Genomic DNA, 14,161 nt, shown 5'->3' with positions numbered 1-14,161 from the left:
TAAGAAAGTGAAACAGCCTTATTGCTGAGATGGAAAAAGTTTCAATGGTCTGGATAGATTAAACTAGCAAGAACATTCCTTTAAGTCAAAGCCTAATCCAGAGCAAGCCTTCTAAATCTGTTCAATTCTGCAAAGGCTGAGAGAGGTGAGGAAGTTGCAGAGGAAAACTTTGAAACTAGCAGGTGTTGGTTCATAAAGTTTAAGAAAAAAAGCCTTCTCTAGAACATAAAAGTCTAGGTAAAGCAGCAAGTGCTGATGTAGAAGTTGCAGCAAGTTATCCAGAAAATTTAGCCAAGATCACTGATGAAGGTGGCTACACTAAACAACAGATTTTCAAGATAGACAAAACAGCCTTTTATTGGAACAATATACCATCTAGGACCTTCATATCTAGAGAGAAGTAAATACGTACTTTCAAAGTTTTAGAGAACAGGCTGACTCTCTTGTCAGGGGCTTTTGCAGCTGGTGACTTTAAGTTGAAGTCAATGTTCATTTACCATTTACAAACATCCTAGGGCCCTTATGAAATATGCTAAATCTAACTCTGCTTGTGCTCTATAAATGGAACAACAAAGCGTAGAGGACAGCACATCTGTTTACTGAATATTTTAAGCCCACTGTTGAGACCTATTGCTCAGAAAAAAATATTCCTTTCAAAATACTAATGCTCACTGACAATACACCTGGTCCCTCAGGAGTTCTGATGGAGATGTACGAGAAGATTAATGTTTTCAGGTCTGCTAACTCAACACCCAGTCTGCAGCTCATGGATCATGCAATTTTGACTTTTGTGTCTTCTTATTTAGGAAATACATTTTGTAGGGCTATAGCTGCTATAGATTCTTTCTTTCATGGATCGTGCTTCTCTGATGGATCTAGGCAAAATAAATTGAAAAGCTTCTGAAAAGAATTTGCCATTGTGGATGCCATTAAGAACATTTGTGGTATGTGTAAGGAGGTCAAAACATCAACATTAATAGGAATTTGGAGGAAGTTGATTCCAATCCTCATGGATAACTATGAGGGGTTCAAGATTTCAGTGAAGAAAGTAACTGCAGATGTGGTATACGTGAAAGAGAACTAGAATTAGAAAGTGGAGCCTTCAGGCTTCAGACGTCACGTCTTCAGATGTGACTGAATTGCTGCAATCTCATGATTAAACTTGAAGAAATGAAGAGCTGCTTCTATGGATAACCAAAGAAAATGGTTTCTTGAGAAAGTTTGCCACCTACTCCTTATAAAGATGCTACATACGTTGAATTAACAAAGGATTTAGAATACGACATGAATGTAGTTGATAGAGCAGTGGCAAGGTTTGAAAGGACTGTCTCAAAATTTTAAAGAAGTTCTACCGTGGGTAAAATGCTATCAAAGAGCATCACATGCTACAGATAAATCTCTAATGAAAGGATGAGTCAATCTATGCAGTAAACTTCATTGTTGCCTTATTTTCAGAAATTGTCACAGCCACTCCAACTTGCAGCAACCATTACTCTTACTAGTCAGCAGCCATAAACATTGAGGGAAGACCTCCACCAGCAAAAAGATTATGACTTGCTGAAGGTTCAGATTATCATTAGCATGTTTTAGCAATAAAGTATTTTTAAAATTAAAGCAAGGTCATTATCTTTTCAGACATAATGCTATTGCACACTTAATAGACTATAGTGTAGTGTAAACATAATTTTTATATGTACTGGAAAACCAAAACATTTTTGTGACTCATTTTATTATGATATTTTGTTTATTGCAGTGGTCTGGAGAACTAAATCTGCAATATCTCCGAGTCAAGCTTGTTATGTATGCACGTCTGTATGTATATACAAAATTATAAACATACATATGTACGTTATGTAAATTATAAACATACATATAAAAGACAGAACAAAAGATAATTAACATAAAATATTTAACAAAATTTTAAAACAATAAATTCCTCAAAATTAGATCTTAATGTAATGTTTACCTTTCAATTTCTTTTCCCTGAGGGTTTGAAATCATTAACTTTCCTTTGTCATTTTCATTAGCGAAGGCTTTCTGTTCTTCATAGGCTTTTAATTTTTCTTTTAACAATAAAATCTAGTAGAGAGAAATCACTAGTTAAAATACAAAATAAAAAAAAAAATAAATAAAATAAAATACAAAATAAGTCATTTACATGGCCACAGCCAAATTTTAGCTGTAAAAAATAACTGAATTAACCAGATTTTAATTTTAACAGAAAAATATGTTAAATTTTTGGACAATTATGATTATAAAATTCTATAAATGAAGAACTGAGCAAGACTAGCATAAAATGTAAACAGACATACCTCTGCCTTCTGCTCATTACAGATCTTTACATATTGAGTTATATGATTATTGACATTAAGAACATTGCTCTTCAACTGTTGAAAGATAGAAATTATGATTGTTTATATAGAGATAATAATCACATAGATAAATACATGAATAAAATGACATTGTATTTTCATTGAGTTCATGAATTCAGAATTTGTGACAATTATGCTCATGTTTAAAATCTATGACAAGAGGATCTGCTGCTGAGCACATTAATAATGTAAATAAAATTATAAAGAAATTACTTTATTGAGAAAAGGTGTTTATAAGCATGTAATCACAATACAATAAAATTCCCTACTTTCTTTTTCCTTTGACTTCTAAGAAATGCAGAGATAGTTTTTCATGCTACCCTTTCAGGAATTCAATTAGTTTTCACTGAGTTCTTACTATATTTTAACATTTTTATCATAGTATGGGCCCCTTGACATTTATGGTATAGTAGAGATAATATGAAACATATAAATCCAAATACTTGATATTGAGACCTTGCCTACTTCTCACTTAACCTGACTTAGAATTCTAACTGTTTGATGTTTGGGTTACTCATCTGTAAAGTGGAGCTAAGAATTCATTCCTCAAAGGGCTAGAGTAAGGGCTACATGAAAATCGTGTGCTGGAAACCTTTCCATATACCCATATAGTATGATCTTTTACAATTAATTATATAAAGAGCCTGGGAATATTTTTCTTAAGATGACAATAACATGCTCATCTTCAGACACTTAAGGAAAGTGGCAGAGGGGAAAGGGAAAAGAGGAGGAGTCATCACAACAGCTTAACTCTATGTTTTTTCAACCCTGATATATTATAATTTTAAACATACATGTTTTGATATGCATGTTTTTAAGTACACCACATATTTGGCAAAAATACTAATGTTAACCAATTACTATTATTATATTTCTGGAGAAATACAGAGATTGCTACATCAACATAATGAATGTGGACTATAAATTATGTAGAAAAGACATTTTTAAAAATAAGCTTTATACCTATGTTACAGATGAAATAATAGGCTTGGAAAGATTAACATATCCAAGATTTTCAGGTAGAAAGTTTTGGTTCTCAGCTAAAGCAGAGCATCATCCTGGGCTGCAACAAATGTGTTAAAGCTTTGACTGATTACTCCAAGGTGTCATCCAAATACAATATGCCATGACATGAAAGAGGTTAGGAAGAAAGCCACTAAAGTACCTAGTACCCAAAAGATCGAATCATAGTATCTACTTTATATATATAATCAAGATGCTTTATGCTTTAACTGTCTACATTAATGTTCGACTAAGCAGGTTAGCAAAGACCCTTCTAACCCTCAGCTGCCTAACTCATTATGTAGAAACATAACCCTAATTAATACTTTCATTAGAATTATAAAAATCATATGCAGCCAATACCTTCAAAACAAAGGCAGAGTAAACAGACTTACAGAAGATTTAATGTCCTTTGCACGGTTAGCATACTTAAGAGTGTTATATGTGTCATCGTAGAATACAGAGGAAGGACTAACAGCAGCTATCATTATAGTTTGACAGTTTCCTCCAAGAGAATCCTTTAACAAGCGAGTAAGCTTACTATTTCTGTAAGGGATATGCTGATTCTTTCTCTGAAAGTACAAAAAAAGAGACCTAATGTCATTTTCCACATTTAAATGCAAACCTGCTACCACTTTTAACACTTCACTGTGGGCAGAGGATTACCTACGTGCTGCGGCAAGAGACTGAAGGCACAAACTGTTTCAGTATAATAAAGAAAATAGTTAGAATAAGAATAGTCATAATACAACTTAGATATAGAGATGATCATGGACAATTATCAATCATTATTATAAACATTATTAATCATTAGCTTTTAATATTACTCTTTGTCGCATTACTAATATAACCTAGGAATAACTGGTGGGTCTAGGGTCAGGTGCTGAAGGGACATTGTGAGAAGTGACCTAGAAGGCAAGAGGTGAGCCTTCTATCACACCCGCATAAGGGCTGCTTGAGGGCTCCTTGGTCAAGCGGTAGTGCCAGTGTCTGGGAAGACACCCATTACTTAGCAGAACGCGAAAGGGAGTCTCCTTTCCTTGGAGGAGACAGGGAACATTCTGTTCCACCAGCTTCTTGTGGAAGGGTGGATATTATCCAGGTCTGCCCGCACTCATCCAGAGGCCTAAACCCCTCCCCGTGGTGCTGTGCTTCAATGGTCACGCTCCTTGTCCACTTTCATGTTCCTCCCACACTCCTGGTTCCTATTTGAAGTTCATAGTAGATAGAGATAGAAGAAACAGTAAAAGTTTTAAAGTTCTATCTTTCTTATAAGTGCATAGAAGAAAACACTGAGGTATGCTGCCTTCTTCTCTCTGTTTCAGCTAAGAGGGAAGGGCCCCCTGTCCTATGATCACGTGACTTGCTTCACCTTGTCAATCACTTAGAATCACCCTCGTTACCCTGCCCCCTTGTCTTGTATGCAATAAATATCAGCGTGCCCAGCCACTCGGGGCCACTACCGGTCTCTGCATCTTGATGGTAGTGGTCCCCCGGGGCCCAGCTGTTTTCTCTTTATCTCTTTGTCTTGTGTCTTTATTTATTACAAACTCTCCTCTCCGCACACGGGGAGAACACCCGCCAAGTCCCATAGGGCTTGACCCTACAGTTCACTATAAGAACTTAAGCACTACCCAATTTTGTCCAGACTTACAATTTGTGATTGAGGTGATGACAATGAATCTTACAGGATTATTCAGTGAATATATGAAACAAATATCATACTTAAAAATATCTCCATCTGAATAAGTATGAACTTTAGTTCAAAATAAAATAATACATTAACACTGGTTCGTTAGTTGTGATAGATGGACCATATTAATATAAAAAATTAACAATAGGGAAAACCAGGTGTGAAGTATATTTAACAAAATCTTTCTGTATCATCTTAGTAACTTTTCTGTAAATCTAAAACTATTTGAAAATGTCTATTTAAAAATATTTCCAATCATTGAAAAAAATTAAAACACAAAAGTAAACAGATGTCCTATACAAACATACTAGAGGAATAATAAGAACTCTGCATGGCTTAGCGCTACTTCTCTCCTTAAATAACCATCTAATATAGATATGAAATAAATTATAATTACAATGTTGCAGACATTTCTCCTGAAATCACTACAGAGTTCTAAAAGAACCTAATACTTCAAGATTTTCTTTTACCTAAAAAGAAAGAAGTAGAAGTAACAAATAAGTGTTGCTAAGTTTTGTTTCCAATTTTGAAGTAACAAATAAATTTTCCAGAAAGTAGAACTTTTATATAAAAACAGATTCTTTACAATGTTAAGCTAAAAGCAACCTAATGTTATCCAACATATATCTTTCATATTGCAGAAGAGGAAATTGAAGCTAAGCATAAAGTGAAGTGGTTTGACTAGGGTCACAAAGCTGGTATTCACAGAGCTAGAAATACGTCCCAGCTCCCCCAATTCTCAGTAGCAATATGCTTTCCACCACAGCAGTCTTTCCCAAACAGTGTGAAATATGCACTGCTGGTGCTATTTTAAGGGATTTTACATGTACAAGACATACATTAAACACTGACTCACAAATGACTCAATAGGAGTCATTATTAAAAAATTAAAGATTAGTTCACATGGCAAAAATCTTATGAATGGCTTAAGTTTACAAAATCTGTCTCTATATCATGCTGTCTGCTTATAAGTCTGGGATTTTAACTTAGAATATAAAAGACATCTTGCTTTTGCAATCTTCATGTGATTTCAGTAAATTGCCATTCTTTTTTTTTAAAACCTGCTCCAATTCTTTTAATATACTTTATTCTAAATCAAAAGGTAACATTTTGAACAATTTAACAAGCCAAAGCTTTTTTTAAAAAATTAAAATTTTAAATTATATTTTAAGTTCTGGGATACATGTGCAGAACGTGCAGGTTTCTTACATAGGTATACATGTGCCATGGTGGTTTGCTGCACCCATCAACCTGTAATCTACATTAGGTATTTCTCCTATTGCTATCCCTCCCCTAGACCCCACAGTCCCTGACAGGCCCTGCCTGGCGTGTGATGTTCTCATGGTTCAACTCCCACTTATGAGTGAGAACATGCTATGCAGTGTGTGGTTTTCTGTTCCTGTGTTAGTTTGCTGAGAATGATGGTTTCTAGCTTCATCCATGTGCCTGCAAAGGACATGACCTCATCCTTTTTCATGGCTGCATAGTATTGCATGGTGTGTATGCGCCACATTTTCTTTATCCAGTCTATCACTGATGGGCATTTGGGTTGGTTTCAAGTCTTTGCTACTGTGAATAGTGCTGCAATAAACATAGGTGTGCATGTGTCTTTCTAGTAATGATTTATAATTCTTTGAGTATACACCCAGTAATGGGATTGCTGGGTCAAATGGCACTTCTGGTTCTAGATCCTTGAGGAATTGCCAGACTGACTTCTTCCACAATGGTTGAACTAATTTATACTCCCACCACCAGTGTAAAAGCATTCCTATTTCTCCACATCCTCTCCAGCATCTGTTGTTTCCTGACTTTTTAATGATCGCCATTCTAACTGGCATGAGATAGTATCTCACTGTGGTTTTGATTTGCATTTCTGTAATGACCAGTGATGAGCTTTTTGAACAGTTTAACAAGCTAAAGCTTTCGAGGATGGTTTAACTTAAATTGCTGTATTATAACTTTTAGAAAGGATGTCATTTTTATAAATATCATTTGTGTGTTCTAGGTAAGCACTTCTGGCATATGGCATATGTAAACTATTTTTAAATATGCCCAAAAGCATCTAGTAAACATTATCTTATTAGGTGATTTCATGACGTTTTATAACTTAAACTCCTTTTTAAAAAAAATAATCAACACCCTTTAATATTTAACCCTATTTTATATTATATAAAATACCAAACAGAATTTAGTTTTTCTAAAATATGGTTAGTTTGTCTTCATGCCAATTTAATTATCATATTTGCTGTGTAGTGATCATTAAATGATCACTTTAAAAACCAAGTTCAAAGTAAGTGATGAGAATGTACCATAAAATATTAACTATCAATCTGGTATTCATTACTTTCCATTTAACCAATTCTGATTATAAAACTAGAAATTAAAAAAGAAATAAAATCAGTTTTTTAAATACACTAGGTTTTCTGAGGTCTTTGATCTATATATTAACATTACTGATATACTCTTGAAATGTGATATATACCAGATGTTTAAAACAAAATCATATTAAATAGTATCTTTCTTATCTATTTCAATATTTCAAACTATTTGACAAATAGACATATAATGCCTACCTTTGAATCTGCTAAGGCATTGATGACATTCCCAAGAGCTAAAAGTGATCTATTAATATTCGTGCCTTCTACAAATCGGGTCCCCTTAGCACCGGTAGTACTTGCTCGCTCAGATCCTGCCAAGTCAATGAGTGACATCTTGGCAATACGGACATTTTGATTGATACTTGCTGTTTTGTCTTGCTGTCGCAAATAAATCTTTTTGAAATTACAAAATAGAAAAAAATGAGGATAAGATTTAACAAAACTAAAAGAGAAATATATCTTTTAATAGAGCACAAAATCAAAATCATTTTCATTTTAAAAAACAACTGAACAAGGTATAATCTAATTGATACTTAAGAGCACTAGAAGTAATCACTATAGCTGAGAAAAATACAAAAATGAAAAGACTTTCTATATGTGTACCAGAGGAAAAATAACTCTTGACCTGACAGAAGAGCAAAACTTGCATTTGTATTCTGGTACCCCTTGAACCAGAACATGGAATTATCAGAGGTGATGGTTAGAAACACAGGTTCTATAGAAATAACATTCCTAAGAAAAAACCAAAGCTACTGGTCAGAATGCCTTGCATTTATCCGGAGATCGCCCCTCAAGACAAGTTGAATTTGAATCTTGATCCAAACTGAAGAGTACATTTATTCTAATACCTCAAACTTGTATATGTCTTAATAATTAAAATATTATATATAAAAAAAGCAGTACAGTCTTGCATCACTTAACAGCAGAGTTATGTTCTGAGAAATGCACTGTTAGGTGATTTCCTCATTGTGAAAATATCATAAATCAAATACAAGAAAAATGATGAAATCAACAGACTTGGTAAACAAAGTAGCAGACTGCTTTTGGGGTAATAAGTAGGCGCACACTCTAAAATAATAATAAAAAGTAAATACATAAACCAGTAACACAGTCATTTATTACCAAGTCTTATGTACTGTACATAATTATATGTACTATATTTTCATATGACTGGCAGTGCAGGTTCATTTACACCAACATCACCACAAACATTTGAGTAATGTGGTACGCCACGACATTATGATGAGTATGACATCACTAGATGAATAGGAACTTTTCAGCTCTGCTCTAATCTTATTTGACCACTGTTGTATACGTAGACTGTTGTAGACTGAAATGTCGTTACATGGCACATGACTACAGTAAAGTCTACTTGTCATTTTCAACTGCCTAGTAAAGCACAATTTATTCAAATATTTTAAGCTACTCTGTAAGTAGCTTACAATTACAGATAATTCTGTAAGAATTATCTGAACTACATTAGGTGGCAAACAAAAGATGAGGAAGGTAAGATATTACTTAATTATAAAGCCCATTTATTAAATGTTTTTATAAAGTAGGATCTAAGATATTTCAGAGACATCTCAGTTTCACAGAGAAATATTTCTCTCAAGACTATTAATAGTCGAAGAGTTAGTGGTAAGAACAAAAAAGAAAAATGAAATTTTTGTTGACTAGGGACTATATGAATGGTTTGATTGCTTTCAATATGAATTCTTTCAACTAAAACAATTTCTTTCTTATAAGATGAATCTCAGATGGCATAATACTAAAAGAAGCTTTATATTATCATTTGGATATTAACAGGACTAGAAACTATAAGAAATAATAGCTATTAACCTATGCTTTAGGTCTTTCTGGAATTGTATTCCTAAGAGGTACTGTGCCAACTGAATCATACTTCCTTAAGGAATGCAATTATTTACATAGTCCTTATGGTGAAATCTTTTAAAGATGAATCAGTATATTCCCAAATTATTAGTTCTATAAGTCTAGATTTATAGAGATAAATTTTACTGTGAATATAAGATTATCTATTGGAAAGATTAAATATTTTCAGCAAAAACAAAACAACTTTTATAACTACAACTTTATCCTCCTGTATGTTTACAAAGGTAGAAATTTTCTATTTTTGTTTTAAACATCTAAATTATAAATATTCTTGGTGACAGAAACTTCTCAAAGCTACAAAGAAAGAAAAGTACTGACAAGTGAAGTCTACAGACAGATTTTTTTCACATATATGAAAATGATCATTCATGAATTTAGCTTCATTTATTTTAAATTCAATTTTAAGAGCGATAGTCTAGTGGCCTCTTACTTGGAAAACAGCATGAGAACGAGAAGATGTGGCATTCATATCAGTGGGATGTTGTGTCCTGTTTTTGTTTCCATTATCCAATAAATGTAAAATTTCTTCTGAGGATTTTGGCTGGAGAAGTTTAAGCAGAAGAAAAATTTAAAAATCAGCAATATATCTTTAAATTTTTCAATAAATGTTCAAAAACAAAAATATTTAAAGGTGAAAGAAAATGTTTTCTATAAATTCAATCCTATTAAATACTGACTGTGTCTCATCTGCTTAGTATTGTGTGTGTTTATATGAAGAATAAAAGATAAAATCTACAGTCTAGTCTCTATGTTAAATAGAATAATATGACATTAAATGTTCAAGCAGATTTTTGTAAGAAAAGCTCACTCATTGGGGGCCAGGGCGGGCAGATTGCTTGAGCCCTGGAGTTTGAGACCGGCCTGAACAACATGGTGAAATCCCGTTTTCTACCAAAAATACAAAAATTAGCCAGTCTCATAGCTCGGTCACAATACATACATACATACATACATACATACATACATACATATGTAGATTAAAATTTAAAAATGAAATTTAAAAAATGTTTTTAAAAAGCTCACTCAGTATTTTAAAACAAAATAACACTAAAAATATATCCTAATCATTTAAATTCTGCACATCATTAGTTTTTTTTTTTTTTTTCTCAAACAGGACGGAAACCAAGTGTATGGCTGATGAAAATGGCTTAATAGTCACATTTGCTATTCTAACAGGGAAAAAGATGTTTATATACATACCTGGTGTAAAGTAAGTCCATGAATGACTACTCCTTTTTGGGTATCTTCCCGGACAGCAAGTGGCCCTGAATTTACTAAGAGGTCACGAATCTGTTCATTATATACCTTAAAATAAAAAGAACTGCTTTAGTATTGATGTAAGAAAAAAAAAAAAAAAAGGTGATTACATCACACATACATTGCTGATTTGAAATTATTAGAATTTTATCCTAAAGACAAGCAGCACCTCACTTTTATTCACCTCATACCTTCAATCTCATGTTGCCATTAATTTTCTATCATTCCAGAAAATTGAAGAGTTTGATTACCTAGGTTTGAAATTGAAACTTAAAGTTGGAGTCATTATACCCTCACTCATAATTTCTGCCTTGATGACTATGGCGAAACACAGATAAGTAAGATAGCTGAAGTGCATTTTCTTATTTTCAGGAAATACAAGGAACACACGGCATTGAGAAATTCTGGGAAACTGAAATGCAGGTTGTATGAAGATGGCATGGTTCTTACTGTGGAAAATATTTGTTATTTCACAATGTCCAAGTAGTCTAAACTTTTTAAATTTTGGAGCTTAAATGTTACAGAAAACCCACACTCAAGGACAGGTGGCATTTGTTTCAATTATCCTTCAATTACATTAATTTTGACATATAATTACTAATAATAAATTTCAAAAGGAGACCCATTTGAATGATGAGGGAACTAAGGTTCTGAGAGGTTAAATGATTTGTCCATGGTCATAAAGGTATTAGCAGAGTAGGAACTGGAGCCTAGACAGCTTCACTCTATTGCATCATACTGAATACACATCTGTATTTTATATCTCTGGTCATTGTTTAAAAAGTAATTTTTATAAGTAACACACATTTCTATGTAGTACTATTGGCCTGATTTTATGAATTTATGAAAGGTATAAAGTTTATTACTTGCTAACCAAATGAGAATTACAACTATTACTGACAAGATTTAAGAAAAAAAAATAACAAAATTTAGTCTCTAAAAAATTATTTGGTGTTATTTCCTTCTGTGTTCTAATAAGTAGCTCACAGTGATAATTCATTGCTGGTACAATTCTTTACAAGGAATGATAGGCATTAGAATGTGATAAACCCTTAAAAGTAGTAAAATGATAATATGAAGAAATATTTCTTAATCATATCTTTTTGATGAGCAGCACTTTTCTATTGCTTCCCCTTATCTACTTCAATCATACCAAATCAATAATTAGAATAATTGCCCTCAAGCTGGTCTATGTATGAGGCTCACTTGGGAGCATTTAAAAAACAGAGATGCCTCAGCCACACCCCAGACCTACTAAATTAAAATAGCCAAAATGTGAGGCCTAGGCCTATTTTTAAAAAGATCTATAGGCAATTCTGGTGTATAGCTTGAGTAGAAAACCACATTATACACTGCCTTATCATTAATAATATGAAAGCAGATTAAAAGAAAAAATAAAAATTGTGAAAATAACCAAACTTCAAAATCGTCCCAGTTATAAAAATGATCTAAGGAAGAAATAATGAATGCTGGCACCCTCTTTTCCTAATTTGAGTTCAGAAAAATTCTTTTCACACTTAACCAAAGAAAATGAGTTTTACTTCTTTTTTTTCTGTAAGTTCTAATGAAGAAATTTTTAGCAACATACATGATTTTAGTCAATCTTTGGATGAAATTCTCAGTAGGGACCAAACTACAAGATGTTAATAACAGAGAAAATTTCTGGCACCAGAAATAAATAGGCAGTGAAATCAGGGTTTTTATGTTTCTGTACTGGTTTCTGAAACACTATTTGAATGCAAAGTTAGAGTGTCTGCCACTTAGTTTCCATTTGTGGACTATTAAGAGGGTAGAAGGCCTCAAAGAATGATGGGGTATTTCAAAAGGACACAAGAGACAACATGAAGAAGCCTCAACAAGCCAAATCTTACACAATTTGAACATACAAAAAATGATTACAGAAAGGGATTATAATATATTGAATAAAGTAAAAATGCAGGAGGCTGATAAAATAAGGGGAAAACTCTTCCTTATAGTAGAAAGTCAATAAAGAAATGTACAAGAAATAATGGAATTTAAAAATCACCACTATCTACCATCATAATAGTAACTGATTCAGTCACCAATCATCAGTGGATGCTAATACCAATACACAAAAGTTTGAGGAGTAAGGAATATTTACATTGTCTACATACATAGCACTTACTAATTGTAAATGGCAAAACAGTATCTTTGACGTGGAGAAACTCTACAGACATCAGCATAATAAAACGGATCAAAGTTAACATTCCCAGTATGGGGACTAATCAATGGCTTAAGCCTTTTGTGATGCAGTAAGAAGTCAACATCACTTTGCTTGTGTTACTCTCAGTGTATAATCTGAATCTAATCATGACAAATCCAAACTGAGGAATTTTATGGCTGTGTCATAAAAGACAAAACATTACAGATTAAGGAGACTAAAGAGATACAACAACTGAATACAATTTTCTTTTACAATAAACAGTATTAATGAAATAACTAGCAAAATCTCACTAAGATCTACAGGTAATTATATTGTATCATTGCTAATTTCCTGATTTTGGTACCTATTTAGCAGTTATTTAAAAAAAGTCCTGTTTTTACAAGTTTGCAACCTAGCTCAGAAAGAATGAAATGTATACACGCACATATAAAGCAAATGCAGTAAAATGTTAACATATGGGGGATCTGTGTGAAGGGTATCTGGAAGTTCTTTATACTCTTGTTGCAACTTCTCTAAGTCTGAAATTTTGCCAAAAAAAAAAAAAAAGGTTTACAGAAAAAGATGCATAACAAATATTCAAGACAAAGAATTTTAATGATTTTGTATATTCACCGGAAAACTCTTATGTAATAAAATCATTTGAATGAATCACGTCAATGACTTCTCAAAACTATTGATTAAATTGCCAACTTACCTCCAGATATGAAACTGCAGTACTACATGTTTTCTCTTCTTTAATCTCATCCATGCATTTGTAAAGGTGTAACATTGTTAGATACATCACTCCAGGTTCATCAGCTGATCCTAGCATAGTGTGGGTCTTCCCAGCGCCAGTGGCACCATAGGCAAGTACTGAGTTTTTAAGAAAGGAATCAAAACTCTTTGTTATGACATATAACACTATTATATCTACTATCTAGTGGATAGTTCCATCTGGATATCCCGAACAGTATCTTTAAACCCTACAAATCCAAAATTATAGTCTTATCCTCAAAACCTGTGAATCTTACCAGAAATCTACTCTTACTCCTATATTCTTTATTCTGATAAATGGTATCACTACCCCCGGCCCCCCACTCCAACAACTACTCTTTCAAAGCAATCTTAAAATCTCCCTACAGATTAGTCTTCATCTTTCATCTTCTTTATCCTTTGCAACTTGTAGTCATCTTTATGAAAAAAAATTGGAATACAATAAACCTTCTTAATTGTTCCAGGTTTGTGTAAGTTCAAATTCCTCACTTTGGAATATTATAAAGCACTCAGAGGGTGCCTGCTTATTTTGCCAGTCTACTGCTTCCTTGCTGTGATCTAGGGATACTTAATTATTCAAAATTCTCAGCATTTGCTGCTCCTTTCTACTCTGCTGTTTTTGTTCTGAGGA

At 33.1% G+C, this 14,161-nt stretch overlaps 1 protein-coding gene across 1 annotated transcript in view; it reads right to left on the bottom strand.

Annotated features, from left to right (window-relative positions):
- Window positions 1-14,161, bottom strand: part of KIF18A (kinesin family member 18A) — an 85,739-nt gene that overhangs the window by 58,866 nt on the left and 12,712 nt on the right. The window contains exons 3-9 of the mRNA XM_008003604.3: window positions 13,472-13,629; window positions 10,536-10,640; window positions 9,766-9,876; window positions 7,641-7,838; window positions 3,770-3,946; window positions 2,313-2,387; window positions 1,967-2,079 (exon numbers count right to left, since the gene is read on the bottom strand). Of these exons, the coding sequence (XP_008001795.1) occupies window positions 1,967-2,079; window positions 2,313-2,387; window positions 3,770-3,946; window positions 7,641-7,838; window positions 9,766-9,876; window positions 10,536-10,640; window positions 13,472-13,629 (937 nt within the window). The remainder of the gene's footprint in view (window positions 1-1,966; window positions 2,080-2,312; window positions 2,388-3,769; window positions 3,947-7,640; window positions 7,839-9,765; window positions 9,877-10,535; window positions 10,641-13,471; window positions 13,630-14,161) is intronic.

This window comes from Chlorocebus sabaeus, chromosome 1, assembly GCF_047675955.1.
Source record: "Chlorocebus sabaeus isolate Y175 chromosome 1, mChlSab1.0.hap1, whole genome shotgun sequence".
Classification (NCBI taxonomy): Eukaryota; Metazoa; Chordata; class Mammalia; order Primates; family Cercopithecidae; genus Chlorocebus; species Chlorocebus sabaeus.
Note: the sequence above shows the minus strand (reverse complement) of the source record. Positions and strands in the feature narration are given on the sequence as shown.